Source organism: Pseudophryne corroboree, chromosome 5 (assembly GCF_028390025.1).
Source record: "Pseudophryne corroboree isolate aPseCor3 chromosome 5, aPseCor3.hap2, whole genome shotgun sequence".
NCBI classification, from domain to species: Eukaryota; Metazoa; Chordata; class Amphibia; order Anura; family Myobatrachidae; genus Pseudophryne; species Pseudophryne corroboree.
The window spans coordinates 400,045,286-400,064,839 of NC_086448.1; the positions used below are offsets into that span (position 1 = coordinate 400,045,286).

At 44.9% G+C, this 19,554-nt stretch overlaps 1 protein-coding gene across 2 annotated transcripts in view; it reads right to left on the minus strand.

Moving 5' to 3' along the window:
* Positions 1 to 2,562: 2,562 nt before the first annotated feature.
* MOCOS (molybdenum cofactor sulfurase) overlaps positions 2,563 to 19,554 on the minus strand; it is a 1,370,999-nt gene continuing 1,354,007 nt past the window's right edge. For both annotated transcript variants that reach the window (XM_063922731.1, XM_063922730.1), the window contains one exon: positions 2,563 to 3,337. In XM_063922731.1, coding sequence (XP_063778801.1) covers positions 3,197 to 3,337 — 141 coding nt within the window. In that variant the 3' untranslated portion in view covers positions 2,563 to 3,196. The remainder of the gene's footprint in view (positions 3,338 to 19,554) is intronic.

A 19,554-nucleotide genomic window follows, 5' to 3' on the forward strand; every position in this document is an offset into this window, starting at 1 on the left:
CTTTGTCTTATTTTTATTTATAGTATCTTTACTCGTGTGACTTTGACTTTTTATCTTGTAGCTTTCTTTTCTGTAACATAAGCTTTGAAGTGTTTTAAAACATCTGATTTTAGCTCTGGTTTCTGCTGTGTATCCAACCCAGCTTTCCGAAAGAGGCGTTACCAAAATATTAATAATTCTGGGTGCAGGCAAAGCCATAAGTTTGCCTTGGGTCATACCCTAAACGTTTGTACTTTAGGCAGCCCTAAAATATTTTTGGAAGATATTAAGGGCATTTATTATAAATTTGTACTTGTCAACAAAGGAGCAGTGAGGGGAGAATACCAGAGCAGCAGACACAAACACAACTGTTTGTATCTCTTTACAGCCCTACACACAGTCAGTCACACTATTTGCAAACAGAGCCTGAGCCAAAGACTATTGCTCCCAATCCCAGCCAGCCCCAGGCTCCCTTCTGCCTCTCTCAGCAATCATAAACTTCCTTACCACCCTTTTTGTCTTGGCATCTGCTGTATTCTCACCCACGCTGCTCCTCAGGCCAGAGGCTCCTCTCGTCTTCACTGGCATGGTGTGATCAGTGATGGCAGTGGATTGCTAGTGGTGGATGGCAGGCGGCCTGCCGCCAATGGGGAAATGGGAGGCCCGCCATCATTTTAGTGCTCAGCACTTCTCTCAGTATTATGCTGTCTCTGGGCAATGCTCTCCGCAGCACTCCACTCCCTCTCCATCCCTCTAGGGTTCAGGCCTGCTTTCTCCATGCCGGAGTTCCCTCCAAAACTCAGACATAGATGCAGCCATGTTGGACGTAGTCACCTGATCATTCTCAGCCAATCACAAGACACTAATACCTATAAAAGGAGCAGCCTGGTCAATCCCAAATTGCCAGTACATCATCGCTTATCCAGTGAATGCAGCTCTCTGCCGAGCTCCCTGATCCCAAGGTGCCAGTAGTATTCCAGTCTGTTATCCAGTCCCAGTCTGGTTATCAGCTTTCTTTGTTTCTCCATTGTTCTCCATTGCCAGTCTGGTAAAATATAGAGACTTTTAACTCTAACACCTATTCAGTCTTGTCACTGTTCTGTGTCCAGTCCAGCTACCTATCTGGTTCCAGTCTGGCCACTAATCCTGAGCCAGTGCAGCTATCTACTCTTCTCTAGTTCAGTTCCAGTATCCCAGCTTGATTCTGCATTCAGTCATCGCTACCTGCGTGTAACTGGAATTCAGGTCCAAAACTTTGCTGGACAATGAAGTTATTCTATTCTCCCTCATGCCTTTGGGCCAGCCACTGCTAGAGCACCAATGTCTCTAGTAAAGTCCACTAAACTACACTTCCTATTGTGCACATCACTTCATGAATAAGAGTTGGATTAAGCCTCTGTGCTTCATCCACACTCCAGTTACTTCGGCTTCATCCTCCCACACCAACTCAAGCCAAACTAAACCATCAGACATGACAGTTGACGTGCAACATGTCAACATTATCACCATGTTAAGCAGATTGACATTGAACATGTCGATACTTAACAGGTCAACATTGATGGTATGTGGCTGTTCCAGCTTTTGGGGAGATAAGTACTCTAAACCTTACCATAAGTCTAACCATAGGCTTAGTCCTAGCCCAGTGACTATGGCTAATGTTCCAGCGACTGTGGCTAATGTAACAGGTTTAAGTGGTATGATAGCATTTTACAAAATGTCAGCATTTCACTTGTGGACATTTACAGTACATTGTGAACATGTCAACATTTTGTGAATGCCGATATGTTAGCTGTTGTCATTTCATCAATGCCAAGATTATTGCTGTAATATTGTGCTGTCGACATTGTGGCCTGCTGACCACAGTTTATTAGGAAGGAAGCCTGATAAGAGTCAGAAGGTTTCATTGTCCCTGAACACAGTAAGAGAGAGGGTTTGATATTGTTATTAGATAAGGAGAGAGTCCCTTGCAATACCAGATTTGCCTACACTCCTGGAAGACTACTAACCATTGGGCAATTCTCCCAGCATCCTAAGAGAGTAGACCAGATTCCTGGATTGTGCCACAGTTGACGAATCATCTGAATTTTCTGTTCTATTGAACTAAAAGATTTCCATTGAGCAATACATACTGTACCTTCAATAGTTACTGTTCACACAATGACACACACACACACACACACACACACACACACACACACACACACACACACAAATTATGTGGTCATTGTGCACTCATGAAAATATTGAAATCATTAAATTTTATTGTAATTCATTACATGCTATCTTCAGTGGTACACACATTCGGGGTTTCTGAGTATTTGGAACGGGTTCACTACGGCTGGCCGGCGGTCGGGCTTACCGACAGTGTGGCGAGCGCAAATGAGCCCCTTGCGGGCTCGCTGCGCTCGCCACGCTACGCGCCACACTATTTTATTCTCCCTCTATGGGGGTCGTGGACCCCCACGAGGGAAAATAAGTGTCGGTATGCCGGCTGTCGGGCTCCCGGCGCCGGTATACTGAGCGCCGGGAGCCCGACCGCCGGCATACAGAAGACCACCCTTTGGAACCCCCCCCCCCCCCCTCCCCTGATGAGCCAAATTTTAAAATTTTGAGACGGAGACTAAACGCTGCTACTGTGATCACATAATCGCGACTGCCAAGCTACTATATATAATATATGCACACACATACACACAGAAACCTCCCTCACTAAATCCTGCATTTGCCCCTGATCATCATATTTAAAACAAAGGGGTTTATTCATAATCCATTACATTCTACTAAAAGTAAATGAAAATTAACATTTTCACCTACTTTTCCTGATTCTGATTTGCAAAAAAGCAAGCAACTGGGGGTGGGGTGGGGGGGCTGGGGGTGTGTGTGTGGGGGGGGGGGGGGGGGGGCTGAGCGGGGATGGAACATGTGCAGAGAGGTTTTGATTTGGGTGGGGTGTATTCAAACTGAAATCTCAATTACAGTGTAAAAATAAAGCTGTCTATCATTTGTGGACTGCATGCTAAAGTACTGTAGCCGGTATTTACCCTGCACAGAAAACATATAAAATGTATTTGCTCCCCTTGCATGGCCGATGGTTTTTTCCAGACACAAAGTTGCTATTTCTTATTAACAGAGTGTACAGTATAACTTATTTTACATTCAGCATAACTTAATAAGTAGATATTCATTCTTGTGCTGAATAGGTGTGATCTGGGTATCATTAGTTCTCCAAGATTTCTTCCTTGTTTAGTGCAGTGCTCTGTGTTGTCTCCTTAAATGTAAATGATACATCAGTGCCCACTGAGAGCAAACATGGGTATGATGAACATGGCGAATTCTGAAGGTACATCCCAAAAGTAGTCTGGAAAATAAAAGTAAAGTAAAATATGGCAACATTCACAAATTAGGTATGAATATAGTAATCTACACATACAGTATACTTTAAACATTAAAAGCAGGTAGAAAAAATGCTTCATTGTAATGTAAGGTCTCCAGGGTCCATTCAGACCTGGATGCAGCCGCGCATTCGCACACACCGCCACATCCAGGGGTCCTACGCACGCGCATTGGCAACACTGCACGTGCGTGACTCTTAACTATGCGGCCACATACCGGAAGGATGCAGCCGCAAGGTGAATAACAGCGACAGCTGTCAATGACCATGACGGGAGCATTTTTTAGGTGGCAGCCACTCTGAGAAAAAATGGCACTGGACTGTCTGCCAGTGAAGCCAGGCTGGCAGGCAGGGGTCCACCTTAAATTGATGCATTTGCGAACGTCCCATGGGGCGGCACCACACACATGCTGGGCAGCCTTGCCATGTGCTGGTGGTCCCCAGCATGTGAGTAGATGGATGCAGATCTTGCTGCGGGAACCAAGGTCTGCGTCCATCTCTGAATAACCTCCTACATCATAAGAGTACAGCATACAGCTAACTAAGAGTACTTCTAGTATGATTGTACTGATATAATATGCCTGGGTAATAAGCACTCTTTCCCATTGCCTCCTACCAAGATTTATAGTGCTTTTAAACAGTTACTGTCTAATAGACCCAACTGTTTTTCAGAGCAAGTAAGAGGCATCTTTATTAATTACGCCTGTTAAATAACAATCCAATTTTTTGTTGTTGGTGCCAGCTGGAAGCTGGGATGCACCTTTACAGGGGGCTGCTACAGCAGCCCTATGCTTTCAATTTAATTTTTTTTAATTTTTTCTGAGCTTGTCAGTGCTGTAAGTCTGCAGACTTCAGTGTTATAACTCCATCACCCCCCGCTGGCGCCGAAGCTCCCACATGACCAATGCCAAGATAGATACTTGCTGCAGGGGCCGCACACCATGTCTAGCACCGCTCACTGTGGGGAACTCAGGACTGCATGGCTGGCATATGTGGGCAGGTAAGAGGGTCCCATTTTAAAAGACCCGCATTAAAATCATGGTCTGCCACGTGTCCCAGGAGACAGACCGTGGCGCTGGCATGGACACTGGCTCTGGTCAGGGATTCCATTCGACATGGGGGCATATAAGGCACAGGCTTTTAGTGTATACGCTAAATTTATAAAGGCCTTTAGTACCTGGGGTGGAAGACCAGCAAGGGAAAGCAGCGCTTAACCTGTAGTCCTCCCCCAGCTTTGGGTGTCAGTCTACTGCAGATTTCCCACCCTTGAGCTGTAGACAACACTCCCTCCTTCCCTCAGAGACCAAGGCAGCCATCTTCATCATGCCTCCGGGAATGCTGGGTTCAGTCTCCCTGTAAAAATGTCTCCAAGAAGCCAGGTTTTTATAAACACTTATATCCTACCTGCAGTGGCGTAACTAGAAATTTTTCTCCCCCAAGCCCAAAAATTCTTCGGCGCCCCCCCCCCCACTCCCCCATAATTGGCACTAGTAAAGGGACAAATATGCGCGTGCCTACGGCTCTTGGTTCCATGCACGGTGCAAGGGGTTTTCATGCTCAGGGTGTCATGCTCGTTGCCAGGGGTTTCATGCACTGGGTGTCATGCTCGTTGCCAGGGGTTTCATGCACTGGGTGTCATGCTCGTTGCCAGGGGTTTCATGCACTGGGTGTCATGCTCATTGCTAGGGGGTAGTGCTTGTTGCTAGGGCCGTGCTCCCAGTGCCACATATGCTCCCAGTGCCAGATATTCCCCCACAGTGCCAGGTATATGCCCCCAGTGCCAGATATTCCCCCACAGTGCCACATATGCCCCCTCAGTGCCTGCTTCCCCCAGTGCCAGATATTCCCCCACAGTGCCAGGTATATGCCCCCAGTGCCAGATATTCCCCCACAGTGCCACATATGCCCCCTCAGTGCCTGCTCCCCCAGTCCCAGATATTCCCCCACAGTGCCAGGTATATGCCCCCAGTGCCAGATATTCCCCCACAGTGCCAGGCATATGCCCCCAGTGCCAGATAGTCCCCCACAGTGCCAGGTATATGCCCCCAGTGCCAGATAGTCCCCCACAGTGCCAGGTATATGCCCCCAGTGCCAGATAGTCCCCCACAGTGCCAGGTATATGCCCCCAGTGCCAGATAGTCCCCCACAGTGCCAGGTATATGCCCCCAGTGCCAGATAGTCCCCCACAGTGCCAGGTATATGCCCCCCAGTGCCAGATATTCCCCCACAGTGCCAGGTATATGCCCCCCAGTGCCAGATATTCCCCCACAGTGCCAGGTATATGCCCCCAGTGGCAGATATTCCCCCACAGTGCCAGGTATATGCCCCCAAGTGCCAGATATTCCCCCACAGTGCCAGATATATGCCCCCAGTGGCAGATATTCCCCCACAGTGCCTGCTCTCCCCCCCCCCCCTTTGTGTTGGAGGGACACGGAGCGCACAGTGTGCGCCTCTCCAGTGTCCCTCCTGGCTCTCCGGCTGTCTAATAAAGGAAGTGCCGGTTCGTGAGCCAATCAGAGCTCACGAACCGGCACTTCCTTTATTAGACAGCCGGAGAGCCAGGGAGGGACACAGGGGGGCGCGCGCTGTGCGCTCCGTGTCCCTCCGTTCAGCAGCGGAGGGAAGGAGACCTGCAGATTGACATGCGGACGCTCGTCCGCATGTCAATCTGTTCTAAATCAGTGGCGCCCCCGCAGCCCGTTGCCCCCAAGCCACCGCGAGGGCAGTAGTTACGCCACTGCCTACCTGCTTTCAAAAACAGGCTGAGTAGTTGATTCAAGTGCTCATTGTAGTTATATTATTGTGTATGTGCATTGTATGTGTCTTGTGCTAGTTCTGCTGTTTGATTTATCTGTTTTTCTGCTATATACTGTGTATATATATATATATATATATATATATATTGCTATCACTTTTTATTTATACCATGTGAGACAGGTGCTTTCAGGGTTATTCTGAGTAGCAGTTAAATGGCAGACTTTTGTTACATACTACACTTTGTTATACAGTTACTGTTGCCATAAAAGTGTGAGTGCGACACACAAATTTGCAGTTATGTCTAACAAGGCAAAATGTCACAAACAGTCAGAAACCCCATTATTGCTTTCATGTAAAATGTGCTCTGTGGGGTTATCTGCAACAGGATGCTGTACAGGATGGACTATGTGTTAAATGTTAAACACCTCCTGGTTAGTCAACTACTCCTGTACCTACACAGGCACCTCCTTGGGCTTCCTTTAAACAGTTATTGGGTACCCTAGTGGACAGACCTACACCAACCATGGGTCCCCCTATGGCAGTACCAGCCCCAGATAGAAATCCACCCTGGGTGGAAACTCTGGCACGTTCCATTCAAAGTCTGGCACAGACATCTATAGCTTTTCAAAAGATACTGCCAGGGAACAAACAGCATTCTAGATTAACTAGAAATACTACATCTTCCTCTCAGTCCACTAAACTCAAATGAGTCATCTGAGGAGGAGGGTGAAGAAAATATTCTCTGTCACGGATTCATGTGTAGCCAAGGAGGAGGCTTCTTTTAATGTAGATGTTCTGGCATTATTAGATGCAATTAAACATTTCATCTGAAGATAAACCTGCAGCTGTTGCTAGGAAAACTGATGTATTTAAATGACAGAAAACAATCAGATCAGAATTTCCAAATTCTGACCATTTGATGGAAATTAGACAGGAACCTTGGAATACCCCTGGTGAAATGTTTCCTTTGTATAAACAACTCTAATCTCGCTATTCTATCCCTTTGGAGCAGGAATTCCCAACCACGGTCCTCAAGGCACACCAACAGTGCAGGTTTTAGTGATTTCCAGGCTCCAGCACAGATTGTTAAATCAAAATAACTAAGGTACTAATTAAGTCACCTGTATTCAAGCCTGGATATCACTAAAACCTGCACTGTTGGTGTGCCTTGAGGACCGCGGTTGGGAATGCCTGCTTTGGGGGATAGTGCAAGGTGGTAGACTCCTCCTCCAGTGGATTCTCATATCACACGTTTGGTAAAAACCTCTACCTTACCTATCACAACCATTTCATCATTAAAGGAACCCACAGATAGAGGCATTGAAAATTGCCTCAAGTCTATCTTTTCACTGATGGGTGCTGTAAATAGGCCTATAATAGCAGCCTCATGGGCAGCAAAAGCTATTGAATCTTGGTTGCAGGCAATAGAAGAGGAATTGCCTCTAGTTATATCAGACGAGTGCAGATTGCAGAATATATTTGGATTATATCAAGAAAGCGACTTCTTACATTGGGGAAGCACTATCTGATGCAGTTGTGTTGGCAACAAAAGCGTCGGCAACATTAGTGCTTGCAAGACGCATTATTTGGTTACCCTCTTGGGAAGCGGATTTAAACTCAAAGAAAACTCTGGAAGTACCACACTTTACGGGAGATGTTCTCTTTAGAGAAGAACTAAACAAAATAGTGGCATCCTTATATGATGTCAAAATAGCTTTTGTCCCTTCAGCTTCTACAACACGGCCTAAGAGATCCAATTTTTGCACCTTTCGCCCACAAGGAAAAGCAAAAGGACAAGCGTTTCCTAGGCAATTAAATGCCTCAAAGTATACTAAGCCCAAGACTAAGCAGCCATGAACAGCAAGACAACCCCCAGCAAAACCTAATAAACACACAGACGGGCCTCCCCCTGGGGGACATCTGGGTGGGAGGCAGACTTCTTCACTTCGCACAAATCTGGATCAAGACCACTTCAGATGCTTGGGTGCAAGAGGTAGTTTCTCATGGACATTAACCTCAGCAGTATTTTTTTTAACACGAGTCTTCCATCAGACACAGAAAAGTCTCGGGTACTACAAAAAGTGGTTCAATCACACCTCCAGTCAGGAGTACCAGTGCCAGTTTCTCAGGCGCAAAAAGGAAGGGGCTATTACTCGTCCCTGTTCCTTGTACCAAAGCCAAATGGGACATACAGACCTATTCTTAATCTCAAATCTCTAAACAGATTTGTGTAAGTTTCCAAGTTTCAGATGGAAACCCTATGCTCCATAGTTCTAGCAATGAAGCCGGGGGATTTCATGGTGTCATTGCAAGATGCATATCTGAGTATACCTTTTGCGCTGTCACATCAACATACTTGAGGTTTGCTATCATAAATCAACACAGCTGCACACCTGCATCATCAGGGAATCAGAATACTTCCTTATCTGGATGAGATACTGCTCCTGGCCAGTTCACGGGAGATATTGCACAGCAAATGACAAACAACAATAGTCTTCCAACAAAGTTACGGCTGGCTTATCAACTGGAAAAGTCCTTACGCATACCATCCCAAAGAATGGTACATCAGTGAGCCCTCCTAGACTCTCAAAATCAATTACTATAGATGGAGCTTCTGTTATCTTTGCTGGCTGAGGCGTTAGTCGCGATCAGGTATACGCAGCGTGCCTGGGCCCTAGAAAGCTTGCCTAGTCGTAGGGAGGTGCACAAAGTGTTTGGCGTTACCTTTGAGTGTAATACCTGCGATTATCCACCAAATGTCGCTTTTTAAAATCACCAATGTGCATGCGTGTGGTCTCCATTAAAATACAATACTGAACTACAGTGTAAGAACTACTTTACTGGTGCGTCTCATTACGCTACAATAAGCTACAGTATGTCAAACAGTATAGTACAGTATGCACAGTACAGATGCAAATAGTACAGTATATAGAGACGCAAACAAACATGATAAAGCCACAGTATAGTCCTTTAATGTTAGGAATATGTGAGCGTCCATATCCTGTAGTGTTAAGTGTGAAGACCAGGAGTATTTGAGCATAAACTTTCTGAGTGTAATGGGGAGAGATAAAAGCTCCTCCCTAATTTCTTGGATGACAAATCACTGTGCTTAGCATCTCTGTACAGTATTTTCTATTTGAGTACTAAATAGCACGAACAGCTTGTAACGTACTTTGCTCTAAAGGCTACAATGGCAAGTGTTATCTTTCTAAGTATAATGGGGAGAGATAAAAGCTCCTCCCTAATTTCTTGGATGACAAATCACCGTGCTTAGCATCTCTGTACAGTATTTTCTATTTGAGTACTAAATAGCACGAACAGCTTGTAATGTACTCTGCTCTAAAGGCTACAGCCAAATCACAGCGCTTAGCATCTCTGTACAGTATTTTCTATTTGAGTACTAAACAGCACAAACAGCTTGTAACGTACTCTGCTGTAATGGCTACAGTGGCAAGTGTTATCTTTTTAAGTATAATGGAAAAAATAAAAGCTCCTCCCTAAGTTCGTGGATGCCAAATCACTGTGCTTAGTGTCTCTGTACAGTATTTTCTATTTGAGTACTAATTAGCACGAACAGCGTGTAACGTACTCTGCTCTAAAATCTACAGCGCAAGTGCTATCTTTCTGAGTATAATGGGGAGAGATTAAAGCTCCCCCCTAAGATTCTGGATGCCAAATACCCGTGCTTAGCATGTCTGTCCAGTATTTTCTATTTGAGTACTAAATAGCACGAACAGCTTGTAGCTTACTCTGCTGTAAAAGCTACAGCGGCAAGTATTATCTTTACAAGTGTAATGGGGAGAGATAAAAGCTCCTCCCTAAGTTCCTGGATGCCAAATAATCGTCCTTAGCATCTCTGTACAGTATTTTCTATTTGAGTACTAAATAACACGATCAGCTTGCATTGTACTCTGCTCTAAAGGCTACTGCCAAATCACAGCGCTTAGCATCTCTGTACAGTATTTTCTATTTGAGTACTAGATAGTACAAACAGCTTGTAACGTACTCTGCTCTGCTCTCTAGGCTACAGCGGTAAGTTTTAACTTTCTGAGTATAATGCGGAGAGATAAAAGCTCCTCCATTAGTTCCTGGATGCCAAATCACTGTGTTTAGCATCTCTGTACAGTACTTTCTATTTGAGTACTAAATAGTATGAACAGCTTGTAACGTGCTCTGCTGTAATGGCTACAGCGGCAAGTGTTATCTTTACAAGTGTAATGGGGAGAGATAAAATATCCTCCCTAAGTTCCTGGATGCCAAATCACTATGCTTAGCATCTCTGTACAGTATTTTCTATCTAGCCAAAAACCCTGCACCCCGTGCAAGCTGGGCGGACAACTGGAGGGGATCCGACACAGGGTTGCTTGCCTTTTTCCTTCACAATGTCACATAAACTAGTGGATGGGCTCCCCCGAAAGCCAAGGGCTACTATGTAAATGAAGATACTACAGTCGCTTTGGTTTGGGGAAATGACTAGAGACAGCCAGAGTGAATGTACATTGAACACTACAGTACAGTGCTACGGATTTGCGTGTCAGACCCCCCGACAGTTAGTTATGGAAACAGGTCTTTTCCTGTGTGCATAATTCTATTGAATGTAAGGTTTTTAAATATATGAATGTTATAAAAAATAATAATAAAAAGGATCAAGAAAAAACAAAAACAAAGGCATTCGCACTTTGGGAATCGAACCCAGGACTCTGAGCATTGGGCACGGGACACTTCACCGCTTGGCCACGACGCTTGGTGATAGAGACACAAGCTCATGTGTAAATGTAATCAGTGATCCCTGCCTATGGGTTTTGCTGTATTGGCTACGAGACTTGGACGCTCACATACAGTACTGTATGCTTAACATCAATGGACCATTGCTTTAACACATTTGTTTGTGTCTGGTAACACTTATTTATTTATTGATTAGTCTAGAGGACTTGGACGCTAACATAACCTTAACGTCAATGGACCATTGCTTTAACACATTTGCTTGCGTCTGTATAGACTAATTTTATTGATTGATTTATTGGTTTCTTTTTTTAAATGGACTCTATCCATTTGATCATTGGTCTGTGTGTACAGTATACAGTAATATTACAGTCATCACTGACCATTTGCCACAGCTTTTAGATCAATCCGCTGATATTCGCGCTATAGTACTGTATTAGTGGAGCATTAGCAACCCAGTGGTGAAGATGTGTATTGCATGCTGCGTATGATGTCATGCCTCAATGCGCCTGTCCATGCTACAACTGAACATCCTGAACTATCACTTAGGAGTGACTAATCCTCGGTTTAGGTGGAGAAACAGCAACAAAAAGGGAGGCTCTATTTGTATTTCTACCAATGAAAAAAATATCAAAACTAAAGGACAAAATATAGCGGCTCCTTCACCATCGTCAGGTGTTAATTCACTCGGCCATGAAAGTCTTCGGCCTGATGGTATCTACATAAGACATGATAAAATTTGCCCAATTTCACTCTTACACTTTACAAAGGTTGATTCTAGCTAAATGGAATGGCCAGCCTTCTCAGATCAAATGGCAGATAATAACTCTGACTCCGGAGGTTTGCCTATCATTTACTTGGTGGCTCAACAGCAATCACCTAGACAGGGGTTGCCCCTTCTGGATCCTGAATTAGGTGCTTCTCACTACAGATGCCAACCTTCGCGGTTGGGTAGCTGTAACCGAGCAACAGTTGTTTCAAAGGGAGATGGATCCTGGCAGAGTCTCAGTTACTAATCAATGTACTGGAACTGAGGGCAGTATACAAAGAATTGACACTCGCACGCAGCATTCTCCAAGACAAGCCTGTGCAAATTCAATCTGACAACTCCATAACAGTGGAATATATCAATCACAAAGGCGGTATTCACAGGAAAAGGGCAATGGAAGAAGTAGCCAAAATACTTAAGTGGACTGAACCTCATCTTCTGGCCATATCAGCAATGTTCATATCAGGCCTCCTCAACTAGGAAGCAGATTTCCTCAGTTGTCAGTATATGCACAGGGGCGAATGGGCTCTCCACCCAGAAGTGTTCCAACTACTAGTGGATAGGGGGGGCCGGCCAGACATGAAGCTGATGGCATCATGTCATAACCACAAGGTCCCAGTATACGGATCCAGGTCACGGGATCCGCAAGCAGCATTCGTGGATACTCTAGCAGTACAATGGACCTATCATCTACCATACATATTTCCCCAATATCCCTCCTACCAAGGGTAATAAGGAAATTCAAACAAGAGGAGGAAGCCCCAGCATGGCCCAGATGGCACTGGTTCTCTGACCTACATAGCCTTTCAGTAGCGCAACCTCTTCAACTTCCTCAGCGACAGGACCTTCTATTTCAAGGGCCATGTCTACATCAGTACCTGAACCATCTGTCTTTGACAGCGTGGCTCTTGAATCATCCATTTTAAGAGAAAAAGGATTTTTAACCTCTGTAATTCAAACAATGCTTAAGGCATGCAAGCCTGCTTCAGCATGTATATATTACAGAATATGGCATACCTATTTCACATGGTGTACTTCTAAGCCATATGATACAAGTTGTACATACAACTATATATAAAGTATCAAGAATACTGGCTTTTCTTTAGAGGATTGAATATAGGTTTACGCCTTGCTTCCCTGAAAGTACACACTATCAGTATAGTTTCAGAGAAAATTGCTACACTACCGGATATACATACTTTTTTTCATGGGGGTCATACATATACAACCACCACATGTACCCCTGGTAGCTCCATGGGATCTCTATGTAGTACTGCACGCACTTCAAGATCTCCCTTTTGAACCCTTAGAGTCAGCGGACCTCAAATGGTTGATGGCCAAGACAATATTTTTGCTGGCTATTGCTTCTGCCAGGAGGGTGTAAGACTTAGGAGCTCTCTACTGTCATCCACCTTTTCTGATTTTTCATCATGATAGTGCTGTTCTGTGGACTAGGCCTGGGCACCTTCCTAAAGTGGTCACTAGGTTTCACCTAATCATGAAATTATACCCCCGGCATTTGTCTCGGCAGGTCTTTCAGCAAAAGAACGGTCTTTGGATGTAGTACATGCCCTACATAGACCAGATCAGTTCTATCAGAAGATCCGACTCTCTATTCATACATTATGAATTTAACAAACGTGACTGGCCAGCTAACAAACAGACGCTGGCCAGATGGATTAGAATGGTTATTCCACAAGCATACAATCAAGCTGATTTGCCTGTCATCAAATTCTGCCCATTCTACTAGATCTGTAGGTCCCTTATGTGCAGAGCGCCATGTTGTGTCTCCTGAGCAATTATATAAGGCCACTACGTGGTCTTCCATTCACACAATTCTAAAATTCTACTCATTTGATACCTGATCTCCCTTAAAAATACAGCTTTAGGACATCCCCAATGTTTTCTCTGTGGAGCTGTATGAATCCCAAAAAAGAAAACGATAGTTATGGTAGACTTACCTTTCTTCGAGGTTCAAAGGGTCCACAGGGCGCCCACCCTGATGCACCTGACCTCTCTGGGTTTTTGTGGCATTAGTTAATGGTTCCTTTCTCCTGTCTGCAAGAATGTGGTCTTATGTGTACAATATCTTTCTCCTCTCCTATCTACTTCCTGCTTTGGGCTTGCTAACAAAACTGACCTGCCTGAGCATGGAGGTAGGATTATAGGGGAGAGGAGTCGAGCATTCTGGAAAGCCGGAAAGCGTAGCTGTTTGATGCCTGGACTCTCATCCACCACCTACAACCCCTGGAGTTTTTTCTGTGGACCCTATGAACCTCGAAAAAGAGAGTTAACAAAGGTAAATTTATCCTTAACTCTCATTTTCATCCCTGACCTCTCTCCCTTCATCCTACTGTATCTCACATCTCCAACTGTCTATCAGACATCTGTTCCTGCAGTGTACAACACCACAAATTCCATGAGATTCAACAGTTTTCCAGTCCCATTGTCTTTAGGTCACACTTGCCTTATTCCTCACATCCAATTCCTGACCTAGTCCTGTTGCATATAATACAGAATATCAATTTTGATAGAATATCTTCTTATCCAAGATTATACCAAAACTTTATCCACCCTCTCATCATACTGTATTCAACCTTGACTACTGCAACCTTATCCTATCTGGCATTCCCCTCACCCACCTGTCACTACTTCAATCCTTCTTAAAAATTACATGAAGGCAGATTTTCCTCTGTGGCTGGTCCAGGGGGGTCATTCCGAGTTGATTGTTGCTGTGCTAAATTTAGCACAATTACGATCATTCACACTGACATGCGGGGGGACGCCCAGCACAGGGCTAGTCCGCCCCGCATGTCAGTGCCACAGCGGCGATGCCTTTGCACTTCAAGAGTAGCTACTGACCAGCACAGTTTTAGCATGCTGGCCGGGAGCTACTCGTCACTCCCCGGCCCGCAGCAGCTGCGTGACGTTACGCAGCCGACACGGCCCACCCCCCAACGGTCCGGCCACACCTGCATTGGCTGGATCACACCCCCTAAACGGCGGCTTAATGCCGCCATCCAGCCCCCTCCTGCCCAGCGACCGCCTCTGCCTCAGAGGCGATTGCTAGGCAACAACGGCTGGTATGCACCGGCGCACTGCGGTGCCAGAGCATGCGCAGTTCCAACCCAATCGCTGCGCTGCGAGAAATTGCAGCGAGCGATCGGGTCGGAATGACCCCCCATATCTGCTACAGTAGATCTTTTTGCAAATCCCTTCACTGACACCTCCAGAATCCAACACAATTTACTCATCCTTATGCAGACAGATATCCTAAGCAATTCACCAATCTGAGAGTTGGGAATCCATCCATGGAGTATGAATGCATCACAGTACAAAGTTGTGTATTTTACTGCATATTACTAAGAGCAGCAAGACTTTTTATTGTACTACTTATATTCCCAATAAATTCTTATGCAACAATACCTATATTCAAATTATTGTGTACATACAGTATACATCATTATGCTGAAATAGGCAAAGTGTAGGATTAAAAAGATGGGCAAGAGTCCGGTGAATACATTTACTGCATGCCATGCAAATGCATCCAATGCAGCCAACAACAAAGAAACCTATACACATGTCAGGATAACAGTGGTCGGCATCCCTGCAGTCAAAGTACTATCATCGGCATCCCGAATAGGGTCACAGGCCTTCCACGGAAATCCCGACCGCCGAGATCCTGAACGAGCATCTCCCGGCTCATTTGACAGGTAATCCACGGAGGGGGGAGGTTAGGTTTAGACTGTGGGAGGAGGGCTAGGGTTAGGCTGCAGGGCAGGGTGTTTGGGTTAGGCTGCGAGGAAGGGGGTTAGGTTTAGGCACCCCAAGGGAGGGTTAAGTTTAGGCTGCGGAGGGAAAGATACATATTAATGATGATGGCGATCGACAGCTGCTTCTTATGTTCTGATTGCAGGTTTATCCCCCCGACTGATACTATTTCTACTACTAGCATGGCTAGTATAATCTACTCACATTATTACAGCATGTTGAATTTTCCCTCCAGCATGAATGCAAGTGCCCATTTGATTTTTTTTCAATAGATGAGACATGTTTTTAATTGTACTTAATTAGTAATTTTTTTAATTGTCATTTTTTAATTGTAATTAATTAGTACTTCAATTTGTATGTATATTCCCTTGTATGTTAAGTGGTATACGCTAGATAATAACACTACCAAGGCACAGACACAATGTATACTTAGTTAATATTTTTTAAAGTACTGGTCACAGCGCGCCGGAACCCAGAAGCACTGGTCTCTGGCATCAATAATGGGCCAGCTCCCACTACCTCAGAGTCCTGGGCTGGCTCTCCTTCCTCCAACTGCAGAATGATGTTTTGGCAGCTACAGCTACCATAAGGATTCATGCGTCACTCAGCGTGCGACTTGAAGGGCCAGATGCCAAACATGACATCACATTTGGTGCCACAATGGGGCATTAAGTCACATGCTGAATTTGAATCTTGGCTATAAGAGGAAGTCCGTGAGTACATTCCTGTGCATAGTATAGGCTCCCAAACTATACTCCAGCATCAGCTCAAACTACATTCCTGTTTCCTGTTCCCTGTGCAATCCCCTATACCGGTCTCTAATGCTCCGTTCCTGCTCCGTTATACTCGTCTCCCTGTGCTCAATTTATGTTCCTGGGAACCTGCTCCACTGCAGTCTGCCGTTCCAGTGTCTGCAAGTTATTCAGCATATTCCAGTGTCTACTCCAGTGCATAAGAGTCTCCGTACCTGGTATAGTAGACAGAGGGTCACAAACTGCATGTCCCTGGTGAATACCACTGGCATGTTGCACTCTTCACCTCTGTTCAGGATCTCTGCTAATCCCATGGTACGAGTTGCATCTATGATCTATCTGTGACTTTATGACCGAATACTCTGGCCACAAAATGGATGCTGCTGGTAATCCCTCGCTATGAAAGTTGCTGGAAAATCTCCTTGCCAGAGTTAAGAAACAAAAGCATGATAAGGCCCATATTATGACTTGCCTATGGACGTTTATGCAGTGAGTTGGTACCATCCAGTCTTATCTGGTACAGCTGACACTGACTCCTGCAGTGCCTTGTTCAAGCTGCAGGTGCCTCTACACCACTACGGATCCTGAATCCCTCAAAATTTGATGGCGACCCCAAAAGTTGGTAGGGATTTCTGAATACGTGCTTGTTTCAGTACGAGGTCCAGGCTGCAAAATTTCCTTCTTAAAGGACAAAGGGGGCTTACGTCATTGTTTTGCTGTCGGTCAGGCCCTAGCATGGGCTTCCCCATTGTGGGAAAGAAAAGATCTCTTAGTTAACCACTAAGCTCATTTTCTGGAAGCTTTCCAGAAAATGTGTGATGCAGCATCAGGCATCCTGCGACTAAGACAAGCCACCCAATCTGTGGGACAGTATGTGGAGCAATTCAGAACCCTTGGCTCTGAGCTTGCGTGCAATAGCAAAGCCCTGGTTGCCACATTTGAAAAGGGCTTTAAGAGCAAATTAAAGATGAATTGGTGTCCAGAAAGCTGCCGACATCAGTGGATGACTTAAAATCATTGTGTATCTTTGAGTAGACCTCCACCATAGTGAAGGGCACATGAAAGGGAACAGTCACAATGTTTCTGCTTCAAGCTTGCTCCTCATTTCATATCTCCCTGCTAAAGAAAGGGAAAGGAAGTTCAAGGGAAAGGAAGTCCAAGAATAGGCTGTGCTTATACTGTGGTAAACCAGGTTACCTTCTGAGTGGTTACTCAAAGCATCTGGGAAACTAGAGCACCTAACTGGTTGAGGGGTGGTCAGATTAGGTGCCTTCCAATAAACCCCTAAAGAATATTCTTAATTACAGTAATAATCAGTGTGACCCTGCTTCTGGAAAAACTCACCATCAGAGTGGATGGGAATAAACTCCCTATGGCTACTATCTGCTCCAAGACTGCAGAGGTTATAATGTAGGTTGGTGCTCTCCACAGGGAGTTAATTTTCCTCTATATACTCCCATCAGACCACAGTCCAATTATCCTTTAGTGGCTATATATACACACTCCTACATTAGACTGGAGCGAACAAAAATCTTCTGATGTGGATCTCAGTTCCATAAGAGATACTTTTTGACTATAATACCTTTATGTTATCCTAAATTCGGCGATACAGCTCCAGTTCATTCCTTCAGTGATGTGTTCAGCAAGAAATCTGCTGATATACTAACCAATCATAAGGAATATGAATATTAACCTGCTATCTGGGAAAATGTCAACTCATTGAAGAGTATTTCCTCTGTCACTTCAAGAAACCCAGACCATGTCTGAAAATATTAAGGAGAACACTGAGCTTGGGTTCATAAGAGAGTCCACGTCACCCATAGGAGCTGGCCTTTTCTTTGATAAGAAGATGGAGATTTAAGACCTTGCATTGACAACGGGGGTCTGAATGCCATCACCGTCAAGAACCACTACCCCTTACCCCTGATCTCAGAGCTTTCGATCAGGTAAAAAAGGGGAAAGATTTTTAGCAAGCTTGATCTCTGTGGGGCCTCTAAATCTTATTAGTATCCATTCTGGGGACGATTGGAAGACAGCTTTCAACACTGCACAGGGTCATTACGAGTGTTTGGTCATGCCTTTTGGATAATGCAATGCATCTGCTTTTTTCCAAATGTACATAAATAACATCTTCCGAGACCTATAATATAAGAATGTGATGGTCTACTTGGATATCATCCTGATATTCTCTGAGGATGTAGTGAGTCATAACAATCATGTATGTGAAGTACTGTCTTGAATCCAAGCAATCCAGCTTTTATGCAAATTAGAGAAATGCTCCTTTGAGCAAAAATAACTTGCATTCCTGGGATATATTACCTCTGGCTCTAGTCTCCAGACAGACCCAGAGAAACTCACTGCCATTGCTAATTGGCCTTGTCCGACTGGACTAAAAGCACTAGAATGATTCCTGGGGTTCCTGGGTTTTCTACAGGCATTTCTTCATCTATCGATTAGTCTGCTCATGAAGAAGGGCCAAGATACCAGGGTGTGGCCTCCTGAGGTGGAAGAAAGGTTCTCTCGGCTGAAGTAGTGTTTCAAATTAGTACCTATTATTATTATCCTTTATTTATATGGCACCATAAGAGTTCCACAGCACCAAATTACAGAGTACATATGCACATTATCAAAACAGGAAACAGTGACTTACAGTTGAATACAATATAAGACAAGTACAGGGTAACTAAGCATAACTACACCAGTAGACGACATAGAGAAGTTTAAAGGTAGCCAAAAAACTGCGGGATTTGGGCAGTTGAGGATTTTAAAGTAAGAAAAGGATACGCACATGAGGGAAGAGGGCCCTGCTCGTGAGAGCTTACATTCTAAAGGGGAGAGGCAGACCGACAGGGATGACACAGATGGGGTAGACCGAGCATGGGACAGGGGGTTAGGATGAGATTTGGCTGGGTTTGGTAAAAAAGTGGGTCTTAAGAGCCCGTTTGAAGTTCTGTAGAGAGGTGGAGAGTCTGAGGGGGAGAGGTAAAGAATTCCAGAGAAAGGGAGCAGCATGTGAAAAATCTTGGAGATAGGAGTGGGAGGAAGTAATCAGAAGACAGGAGAGTTGGCGTGCATTAGCAGAGCGAAGAGGACGGGTGGGAGAGTAAAGGGAGATAAGGTCAAAGATGTAAATGGGAAGAGTGGGTGAGTGCTTTGTGAGTGTGAGAAGTTTGAATTGGATTCTGAAAGGGAAGGGGAGCCAGTGAAGGGCTTGTAGGAGAGGGGAGGTGGATGTAGTGCGTTTGGTGAGGAAGTTGAGCCGGACTGCAGCACTGAGGATAGATTGGAGTGGAAAGAGGTAATTGTCAGGGAGGCCAGTCAGGAGGAGATTACAGTAGTCCAGTCTGGAAATAATCAGTGAGTGAATAATGATCTTAGTGGCATCCTGGGTGAGAAAAGGTCTGATCCTGGAA